Source organism: Pteropus vampyrus, unplaced genomic scaffold (assembly GCF_000151845.1).
Source record: "Pteropus vampyrus isolate Shadow unplaced genomic scaffold, Pvam_2.0 Scaffold64, whole genome shotgun sequence".
Classification (NCBI taxonomy): Eukaryota; Metazoa; Chordata; class Mammalia; order Chiroptera; family Pteropodidae; genus Pteropus; species Pteropus vampyrus.
The window spans coordinates 7,864,342-7,876,496 of record NW_011888845.1 but is presented as its reverse complement, the minus strand read 5'-3'; the positions used below and the strand labels follow the sequence as shown (position 1 = coordinate 7,876,496).

The 12,155-nt window shown below is 33.5% G+C and overlaps 1 protein-coding gene across 1 annotated transcript in view; it reads left to right on the top strand.

Moving 5' to 3' along the window:
• Positions 1-10,468, top strand: part of LOC105292826 (DNA primase large subunit) — a 109,689-nt gene extending 99,221 nt beyond the window's left edge. Inside the window, exon 7 of the mRNA XM_023531217.1 lies at positions 9,868-10,468. Within this exon, the coding sequence (XP_023386985.1) occupies positions 9,868-10,092 (225 nt within the window). The 3' untranslated portion in view covers positions 10,093-10,468. The remainder of the gene's footprint in view (positions 1-9,867) is intronic.
• The last annotated feature ends 1,687 nt before the right edge of the window (positions 10,469-12,155 follow it).

Below are 12,155 nucleotides of genomic sequence, written 5' to 3'. Positions count from 1 at the left end.
TCCATTGTAGTCACAGGCAGCCAGCATGGGTCAGTCACACCCACTGATGTGCCAATAGCAGTCAAGGCTCAACTACATCAGGAGGTCATACACAACCCACACAAGGTACACCCATGGAGCACCTAGCTCACTCACTCTGAGCTCCCGAACTAAAGTTTATTCTAGTATAAACTTTATGCTAGAATAAACTCAAAATTAATCTAGAAGGTGATCAGGGAGAATGCCACTGGGCCCCACAGGACACCTATAAGGCCACTCTACCAAGACTGGGAGCTGTAGTAGATCTACCTAATACGTAGAAACAACCACAGTCAGCCAAAATGAGAAGATGAAGAAACATGTCTCAAATGAAAAGCGGACAAAACTCCAGAAAAAGAACTAAACAAAATGGAGATTAGCAATCTCCCTGATGCAGAGTTCAAAACATTGGTTATAATAAGGATGTTCATTGAACTTAAGAACAGACAAATTCAGCGAGAATTTCAACAAAAATAGGAAAAATAAAAATAGAGATTGAAAGCAAAACAAAAAAACAATCAGAAATGAAGACTGCATTAGACAGAATCAACAGCAGATAAAGCAGAGAACTGAATCAGTGATCTAGAAGGCAAGGTAAAAGAAAACACCCAAACAGCAAAAAGAATCAAAATAAATGAGGATAGTTTAAGAGACCTTTGGGAAATCAAGTGTATCAACATTATCATAGGGGTACCAGAAGAAAGAAAGCAAAGTATCAAAAAACTATTTGAAGATATAATGACCAAAAATTTCCCTAATCTGGCAAAAAAAATAGACATACAAGTCCAGGAAATGCAGAGGGTCCCAAACAAGATGAACCCAAAGAGGTATAGCCAAGATATGTCATAATTAAAAGGCCAAAGTTTAAACCCAGAGAATTTAAAAAGTAGCAAGAGGAAAGCAATTAGTTATTTACAAGGGAGCTCTCATAAGACTGTCAACTGATTTTTCAACAGAAACTTTGAAGGCCAGAGGGATTGGCACGAAATACTTAAAGTGAATGAAAGTTAAAAACCTACAAACAAGAATGTTCTGCCCAGCAAGGTTGTCATTTAGAATCAAAGGAGAGATAGTTTCGCAGACAAGAAAAAGCAAAAGGAGTTCATCACCACCAAACCAGTATTATAAGAAATGTTTAAAAAGATCAGAAATATATATAAGACAGGAAAATTCTCACTGAAAAAGGCAAACATTTAGTAAAAACAGTGGATCAACTAACTATAAAGCTAGTACAAAGGATAATAGGCAAAAGTAGGAAGATTATGTGTAATTCCAACAATAAAGGATGCACACAAACATGAAGTAAAAAATGACCACATAAATGAGTAAAAATTGTAGTGATTATAAAATGTGTTCAAACTGAATGGTATGAAACTAGAAATAAATTACAAGAAGAAAACTGAAAAGCACAAACGTGGAGGCTAAATAAAATGCTGCTAAATAATAAATGGGTTAACAACGAAATCAAAGGATACCTTGAGACAAATGAAAATGAAGACACACTGTCCCCAAATCTTTATGGGACATAGCCGAAACAGTTCCAAGAGAGAAATTTATAGCAATAGAGGCCTACATCAAGAAATAAGAAAATTCTCAAACAATCTAACCTTATACATAAAGGAACTAGATAAAGAATGAATAAAACCCAAAATTAGTAGAGGAAGGAAATAGGATCAAAGCAGAAATAAAAATCTAAAAAAAAAAAAAACAGAAAAAGTAAATGAAACCAAGAGCTGGTTCTATGAAAAGGTAAATAAAACTGATAAACCATTAGTCATACTCATCAAGAAAGAAAAGAGTACCAAATAAATAAAATCAGAAATGAAAAAGAAGTGACAATTGACACCACAAGAATACAAAGAATTATTATGAATTATTATATGCCAATAAATTGGACAGCCTGGAAGAAGTGGATAAACTCCTAGAAACATGCAATCTTCCAGGACCGAATCAGGAAGAAACAAAAGAAACAAAATCTAAACAGACCAATAACTACTAAAAATGTGACCAGTAATCAAAAAACAAAACAACAACAACAAAAACTGATCCAGATGGCTTCACATGTGAATTTTACCAAATAGAGAAGAATTAGACTTCTCTTTCTCAAACTAATCTAAAAGAAAAAAAAATTGAAGAGGAGGGGAGGCTAGCAGTACACTGATACCAAAACCAGACAAAGACACTTTAAAAAAGGAAAATTATAGGTAAGAATCATATATCAATAGGTATAGAGAAAGCATTTGATGAAATCAACATGCATGTATGATAAAAACTCTCAGCAAAGTGGGAATACAGGAAACCTACCTTTCAACATAATAAAGGCCATATATGACAAACATACTTAGCTAACATACTTAGCAGTGAAAAGCTGAAAGCTTGTTCCTTAAGATCAGGAACGAGACAAGGACATTCACTTTTATTCAACATAGCATTGGAAGCTCTGGCCACAGCAGTCAGACAAAAAGATATAAAAGGCATCCAAATTGGAAAGGAAGAGGTAAAACTGTCATTTTCAGATGAATTGATGCTATTTATAGAGAACCCTAAAGATTCCACCAAAAAACTATGAGAACTAATAAATGAATTTAGTAAAGTAGCAAGATACAAAATTAATATTCAGAAATCAGTTGCATTTTTAATCCCCAATAACAACTATCAGAAAGAGAAATTAAGAAAATCGCATTTACAATTTCATTAAAAAGAGTAAAATACCTAGGCATAAATTTAATCAAGGAGGTGAAAGACCTGTACTTGGAAAACTTGAAGACATTAAAGAATTTGAAGAAAATGCAAGTAAATGGAAGGATATGCGATGCTAATAGATAGGAAGAATTAACATCATTTAAAATGTCTATACTACCCAAAACAATTTACTGATTCAATACAATCCCTATCAAAATACCAGTGGAATTTTTCACAGAACAAGAACAAATAATCTTAAAATTTATATGCACCACAAAAGACCCCAAATAGTTACAGCAGTCTTGAGAAAGAACAACAAAGTTAGAGGTATTATGCTACCTGATATCAAATTATACTACAAGGCTATAGTAATCAAAACGGTGTGGTACTGGCATAAAAACAGATATAGTTTAATGGAACAGAATAGAGAGCCCAGAAATAAACCCATGCATATGGTCAATTAATCTATGACAAAGGAGGCAAGAATAAACAGTGAGATAAAGACAAATGGTGTTGGGAAAACTGGACAGAAACATCCAATAAAAAAATACTACACCAATTTCTTGCACCATATACTAGAATAAACTCAAAATTAATTAAAGACTTAAATGTAAGACCTGAAATCATAAAACTCTTAGAAGAAAACATAGCAATATTTTTTTGGATATGTGTTTTTGGGCAAGGGAAACAAAGGAAAAAAATAAATGAGACTACATCAAACTGAAATGTTTTTGCACAATAATGGAAATCATCAACAAAACGAAAAGACAACCTACTGAATGTGAGCAGATATTTGCAAATGATACATTCGATAAGGGGTTATTATTCAAAATATATAAGGAACTCATACAACTTAACACCTGATCTGATTAAAAAATTGGAAGAGTACACAAATAGACATTTCTCCATAAAAGACATATACGTGGCCATTAGAATATGAAAAGATGCTCAACATCACCGATCATCTGGGAAATGCAAATTAAAATCACAAAGATATCACCTCACACTGGTCAGAATGACTTATCAATAAATCAACAAATGTTGACCAGGATGTGAAGAAAAGGGAACCCTAATGTTCTGTTGGTGGGATTCTAAATTGGTACAATCACTATGAAAAATAATACAGATGTTTTCAAAAATTTTTTTAAAAAGAACTACCATATGACCCAGCAATCCCCTTTTGAGTATCTATCCGAAGAAACCCCAAACACCAATTTTAAAAGATGTATGCACCCCACCCCTATGTTCATTGCAGTGTTATTTACAATAGCCAGGATATGGAAGCAACCTGTGTCCATGGATAGATGATTGGATAATGAAGAAGTGGTACATATATACAATGGAATATTACTAGGCCAGAAGAAAGAATGAAATCTTACCATTTCTACATGGATGGACCTAGAGGGTATTATGCTAAGTGAAATAAGACAGAAAGACAAATACCATATTCCACTTATATGTGGAATCTAAAAGAATAAAACAGAAAACTCATAGATGCAGAGAACAAATTGATAGTTGTCAGATGGGAGGGGGCTTGGGATGTGGGTAAAAAAGGTGAAAGGACTAAAAAGTACAAATTGGCAGTTATGAAATAGTCACATGATGTAAAGTACAGAATAGGGAACATAATCAATATTGTAATAACTATATATGGTGTCAGGTGTGGTGTGTACTAGATTTACCAGGGTGATCAATTCATAGGTTATATAAATATCTAATCACTATGAAACTAATATAATGTGACAACTATAATTGAAAAATGAAAATAAGTTCTCATTAATCAGAATAGGAATCTGACCAGATAAGCCACGTTTGATATTTTCAACATTAGTTTCACATGAATCTCCCTTGAAGACTGTGTTCTTTAATTTTCTTGCTCAGCCTGAGAATTTTAATTTTGTATATGCCCTTAATTATTTGTGGACCCTTTTAATTAAGAGGCCTCAGAACTTTCACAAATTGATGTCTGTTATTTAACCTTTTTAAAAAAAATTTTGTGACATATCCATTAAAAAGTAAACATTTTTTAGTTCTCCAGTCTTCTTTTGTAATATCTCCTACTGATTATTCCTACAAGAGTATTACTACTATTGCCAATTTTTAAAACTTGCCTTTGATTAATAGACATGGATTAATAGACTTCTTTTGTAGTATCTCCTATTGATTATTCCTACAAGAGTATTACTACTATTGCCAGTTTTTAAAACTTGCCTTTGATTAATAGACATGGAAAAGACATGTGTCTAAATCCTCCTAAACCACATATAAATCAATGAAGTAAAAAGGCTATTTGTGTTCACTGGATGTCTCATTATGGATTTTTAGTTGTGGATATCTCAACTTATTATTTTTTCTAATTTAAAAACAATCTGTTTTTATTGTTAGGTTCTGCCATCCTGTCTCCCCTACCCCAAGAAAAAACACTGTGTTTATTTTCCTGAGGCCTCTATGATCAAACTCACTTTAATGAAAGTTCTGAAAATGAACCAGTTAATTGATACCATTTACAGCAGCACTGTGATAGTTCCATATGGCTTTTTTGGTAATACCAGCTGCCTCATTATAAGCTGTCATTGCAAAAACCTCTTGATTAAAACCCAAACATCCCATAGGTAAAACAATATTGCTTCCATTCCTTCAAAATCCACATTTGCTGTGGCAGAAATATGAGACCTATGTTCCCGTGAAGGTCACATTGTATGCAAAATGCGTTGATTCCAAGCAAATGTTCGAGACAGGTTCACTTAGTAGATGTTAAAAGCTGGCCTGCCTGAAACCTGTTTTCCTCAGGATTTTTAGGGAGCAATGTTTCATACTGTAGTGTATTTCTTCTTTCACATACTCCACTTGTAAATGACAACACTAGGCCTTGCATAATCTCTGAATTTTAATTGAAAAAAAATATCTTTAGACCTTCTTAGGTACTGAGTGATTCTGGATACTTATTTTCCAAATAGCTGAGCATAATTTTTTTTCTACCAGAGAAATCTCTACAGAAATCTTATTCAAATCGATCACATATTTCCCTGCAGTTTTTAATAGGATATACCAAATACAATTAAGCTTTTTAATATTAACTCAAGGTCATTATTATGAATATCAATTAGAATACTGGGCTAGAAGCCATGATCATCTCTCACTTGAACAGTGCGGCAGCTTCCTAACTCATTCCCCAATATCTACAGCATATGTACCATTCCAATTCTTTCTCCTCCATACAGCTGTTAGAGTGATCTTTAAAAAGAAGAATCTAACCATTTCAGTAATCTGCTTTAAAAAAAAAAAAAAAAAAACCTTAAAAATTTTTCCGATCTCTCTTAACATAAAATCCAAAATTTATAATGTACTCTGTGGAGTCCACTACCCGGTCCCCAACTGTAGTGATTTTGTTTCAGATCCTTTATAATTCTTTGGGAATTCCAAGCTAATATGGCAGAGTGAAAATGCATTGTAGAATTTCCATCTCCCAATACTTAACAAAATGTACAAAACAAAAAATCATCAGCCACAAAGAAAAACATCATGACTAGCAACCAAACAAGAACAAAGACAAAGAAGGAAACAATATTCACAACAGGCAAAATTGTGAAAATTCTATTTCCAAATCTAGAATGAAGGAAACAGTGTTCTTATCTTTTTCTTTTTAATGAAGAATAAAGGAAACAGTTACTGATTCTTAAGCAGAAATACATGGAATGGAGCTAACTCTCTTTCTCTATTTTTTTGTAATTCAAAGTAAAATCTGTTTTTCTGTTTGGTTTATGCTCTTCGCCTTCCCAAAAGAAACCTGTTTGTTTTCCTGAGCAAAATTAAAAGAAACTGAATGGCAACCATTTATAGTCCTCAATGTCATTGATAGATTCTGTGACTTTAAGCAAAATAATGTATAAGTTTAAGCAAAACCATTTTTACCATAGACTAATTGATATAAACAAGATTAGGTTCCTTTGACAATCTCATCAATATTATAAGGAAGCAACTTATTGGACCTACTGTATACTTCCTTCAGCCAAAAATAAAAGTGAAAGAAACACTCAAAAGACAAAGGAGCTATACTAGAAGAAAATACAATCCAGTAAACAGAAGGAAACTCTACATAATTTTATTATGCTATCAAGCATCTTAATAGACCATAAGTTCAATAAAATGAGTTAAGAAAGGGCAGTTGTATACCTAAGAGAGAAAGTTGAAAAGCATAACATCACTCTGGCTCTCATTTCAAGACCTTTGGCACTGTTTTAGTTGGTTAATAAGAAAATTAAAATGGAGATTCATTAAAAAAAAAAAAGTACATTCCTTAAACATATTTTACAGTTAAAACATTTAAATATCATTTATTTGCTAATCTTTTGATGTAAGGGCAAAGTGTTTTTTGTTTGAATATAGTTTTGAGATTTGAATTCAATTTCATTTTTTTCATAAACTATACTAATACATCATCACCAATTTCCAGTTTGGGTTTCTTTAAAGTGAGAAAAAGAACTTAAAGATACATGCAAAGCAACATACTCTTTCCCCCTATCTTTGGGGAATTTAACTTTTTTTATTTTTTTTAAGTAACTTGCCTTTCTTGAATCTTTACAAAGCATTTAATTTAGATTTCATAGAACCAACAACTCTGTTTTTACATTCATATTTCTTGGGCTGTCGCCATAACATCTCTATCACAGAGCCACTGTTATCTCCATTTCATTGATGAGAAAACTGAGGCTTATAAAGATTACCATATTTCTCTTTGTCCATATTTCTCTTATTACCATATTTCTCTTTGTCCATATTTCTCTTATTACCATATTTCTCTTTGTCCATATTTCTCTTATTACCATATTTCTCTTTGTCCACACTGAAGTTTAATAATTAAGTTTAATCCAGAGAGTCATCTTTTCTGGATACATGTATTAAAATTTTAACAACTTGAAACAAGGTGTAGAAAATCTCCAATATGTAATTATAGCACATAGTGCTAGATTCTTTTTTTTTTTTTGCATGAAATAGCACCAGCTTTTTATAATCTTGATAGGATAGTTTAACTCCAGAAAGCATATTTATAATGATACGATAGTACATTTATTTGACTTTGCATTAAACCTCTTAAAACAAATTTTAGAGCAACTAAGTGATTGAGTCAAAGGCTTGAATTCTAATTCAGACAAAACCAGTTACTAGTTCTGTGACTTTGCATAAACCATGTAATCTCTTTAAGCCTTAGTTTCCTAGTCTGTCCATGGAGGAAGTTCGACTTAAAGGATCCCCAAGGTCTTTCCAATATAATGTTCTCGATTTATAAAACAAATCTTTGATTGAAATGTGCTAGGCAATAAACTTACTTTTCATGAAACAATTGGTAAAATGCAAACTTTATGTTCAGTCTCCCAGTTTTTAATGAATTAGATGAAAATGAATGAGAAATTCACAAATGACTTCATTGTTAATAAAAATTATAGATGTATCATAAAACATTCAGGAAATGTTTTGAAATTAAGTAGCAAAGTAGCAGATCTGCTCTACTCTGAAGTTATTGTAAAATTATTGGCACAACATATATCAACAACTGACTAAAGAGAATCAGAGAATCCTGGGGATACTTAAGTTTTACCAGAAAAGACCTTGTTTCTATTTATTGGCCCACCTGTTAAGAGGGTTCATTCTGGACCATGACATAAAATCTTTTAATCCCCTGCTAATCCATTTTAATCTACCATAAGATTATACATAGCTCTAATCACATCACATGCCTTCTTAAGGATTTTTAGTGACTCCCTATTGCCTATAGAATTAGGTCTAGACTACTTACTTTGGTTTTCAAGGCTCTCTAAGGTCTGGCTCCAGCCTGTCTTTTCAACCTCATTTCCCATTATTCCCCTTTATATGCCTTTCTCACCAGGCCGTCTGAACTACCTGCTTTCCTGGGACATGTCCTCTTTACCTTACTCATGTGGTCCTGCTGCTTGTATTGCCCTTACCTCATTATCCCAGCTTTTACTCTTTCCGTCTTTCCAGACTCAACTCGTACAGCACTTCTCTCACAAAGCCTTCCTTGATCTCCCCAGCCAGAATTTCTCTCTAATGTGGAATATAATAGGCCTTTACTTGTGACCCTTATCACTTCTTAATTCTTGATAGAGGTTTTTAAGTATAAGACTTATCTAGGCTAGAAATTTCTTTAGAGTTAGTCTTAGTCAAATGCATTTTTGTATACTGAAAAATTACTAGCTCATAACATGGCCTTATATATATTGTCTTCAATTAATATGTGAAAAGTATAACTGGCATACACTGGTTAGTTCTGGGTCCAACTCACCAAATATTAGCTATCTACTGTATGCAAGTCACTTCAGTACAAAGAGTAAGAAGACATAAAAAGGTTGATAATTATAAGACAGATGACCAAAAGTAGCAGCATGGCCTTTTAGTTTATAAAAAAATATAAAGTGAAAATACCCCCTAACAAAAAACAACCAACTACTCAAGCAAAATGGTATTCTTGTTATCAGCTCCAACTGCAGAAGGCAGAGAGGGTAAGGATTTGAGAAAAGAAATGGCATAAAACTATGAACCTGGTCATGTTTGCATTAAGCCACAGTGAAAATTGTGGAAAGATTATCTATTCAAAGGGACACCAGAAAAAGCCCAAGATTGGAATGAAGAAATTACATTAAGATATGTTGCTTTTTCAGAATTTGTATTATACTAAATGAGATTACCTCTGCGAGACTTATAAGTTTTAATATATGAGTGATATTGGGGACCAGTACCAAAACAGTGTCTCTGTTTATATCCATTCCCTGTGATTCTGGAATGTTTAAAGGTCCTTCTTTCTTTTTTAACAGCAAATATTTATTGACTGACAATATGCCAGGAATTTTGCTTTGAGCTCTCCATGATGTTGAGTAGGAATTGGATATGGAACTAGTTGGATATGGAACTGGAGCTAAGTGCAGAGGTTTGGCTGGAAACAAACACCAAAGTCAGTAATGTGTAGGTGGTAGTTGAAGCTTCCTATGAATGAAATGTAAGTGGTGGATTGAGTGTTATGAAAGAGCACTGCCAGGATCCATGTTTCATGTAATTAATAGATTTTGAATGAGGTCAGGGACAGTTTTCAAAGCCCTTTTGTTTATACTGTTGCTATGTATTAATGCAATATACATTCGCTTCTCTGTACAGGTGGATGATTGTGGTTTTTCTTTGAGTCATCCTAATCAATTCTTTATCGAGAGCCAAAGGATTCTAAATGGTGGTAAAGATATCAAGAAGGAATCCATCCTACCAGAAACTCCTCAACTCAAATCAAGTGTCCAGAAAACCAAGGGGGCATCATCTGCTCTGGCCTCTCAAAATTCCTCTCTGGAAATGGATATAGAGGGACTAGAGAATTACTTCAGTGAATGATTTTTGGGCAATTAGTGACCCTTTTTCTTCACTAGCTTTCATTTCCTGCTTTTAAGATTTTGCCTTTTTCTTTTTTAACCTTTTTGTCTAACTTCTCCCTCTACTCCACCACAGTTCACCTATGTTCTTAGGAAAGCAGGCTTGCAGGTAAAAACAAAAACCTCCACATTTGCTTTGACACAACGGAAGAATTTCTCTTGAAATCTAAGACTTAAATGATATAATTTAAGTCCTGCTTTAGGAGATAAAACAGCTTTCTAGACTGATTACAGGCCTCCAGAAACAATACAACTGAAAACTTTTATTTAACCCTTATCATTGTAATTTTGATCCAACCCTTTTCTGGGTCATTTTTGTTAATAAATATCAAAATGTATATGAGTGTGTCTGTGTGTAATTGCAAGAATCATATTATGTCATAACCTATTAAATATTACCTTAATTTTTAAAGTGGTCTTTTGGAATATCTAACACGCTGTCAATCACCAATGAAGATTTTAAACATTTTTTGTTCCTTTGAGTTGGCCATTGGTTATTCCACATCAGAAGAACTTTTGCATCCCTGAGTGGCAGCAAACTGTACTGAAATGAATTGTGACTCAGGAATCAAGAGAAATGGAATTTGTAGAGCCAGTTATAAAATTAATGAATAGAAGTATTTTGTTATGTAAAATGTTGGTAGTCCTTATCCGCTGTCATTTCCCATTCACTCTGGGGGTGGGTTCATGAAGAATTGACAAGGTTGTAGGGAAAGTCTAAAGTGTTTCTTTGTTCTACCCTCTCAACTAACATACCTTATTGCTTCTGTGGTCGCTATGAGTTGCCAAATAGGTTTGATAAATTCATTAACTTCAGTAATGAATATTCTGTTATTTATAGTAACCCTCTCCTTTCAGTGCCAGCAGTGAGATTTCATAAATGTTGTGGATAATTACAGACATACTAGATTAATGCCATGCTCTCTTGGCCTGCCTTTGACATGCAGGCCATGCAGTTTACGTATTGTGGAGCAGGGTCATTTTGGAGGCCCTTATCTAACTGATTTCCTCCCCGTGGTCTCTCCTTAGTCACCAGAGGATTTGAGCTCTAAGAGGAGAGACCCAGGTTGAAACGTGACTGATCCTTCCTCACCTATTACCTTGGATTATGTAAAAATATTAGTCTATTTCAGTCCTCTTTTTCTGGTGGAGAAGGGTACTTTTCCTTTATCCTCTTGAATCAGATACTAAATTGAAAAGAGAACATTGTATTCAGAAAACTGGATTGTTAGAAGCACCATATTTTAAATCTGTAGCATTTGAAAAGGATTTAAACAGGATCAGATCGACAGAACCTAAAAACGTCAGCTGATCAGGTTTTTATTTTAGGCTACTGAGCAAAGATTTCTTGGAATATTAAGTAATATATAATTTAATGAGATACCATCAGAACCTTTACTTGTCTCTGTGAATTATTATTACCTAGTTCAGAAAGTAGTATTATTCCATTACAAATTACCCCTATAAATCTCTCCCTTCTGAAACCATCTGCTATTCCTTTTATCATTTGTAGTTCTCAACAGGAATCTGATGATTGCCTACCACTTTATCCATGAACTGCAAAACCACAAGTCTGGATTTTTGGTTTTTTTTTTTTTTTTTTTAATGTTAAGAACAAGTGCTGCATGGGGCTATTTTAACCACAGAATTAAGTTAGCTTTAGAAAGCGAAGCATAGAAATGTAGGTCTCTGTTGTATTAAAAAGAAAGGAAATATTAGAAGCAGTCTCTCTGCTGTAGTTCAATGAGAAATCTTATGACAGGATATTTCATATCTGGCAACATTTTGCAAGGTGATTTTTTTCTAATGCCTCTTGTTCTCCTCCTTTATGAAGCCTGTGCTCCCACTAGCTGAAAGGAAAGAGCCATGGACAGCACAGTAGATGTGTCTTAGCTGACTATTTTGTACTGGCACCCCCAAGAATTTGTCATCCTACTTGAATGTTTTATATGTTTCTTGTCAAACTCCAAAATAACACTAGTTTAAATATTAATTGTATCACAAGTTTAATTTCTTTGTAATAAG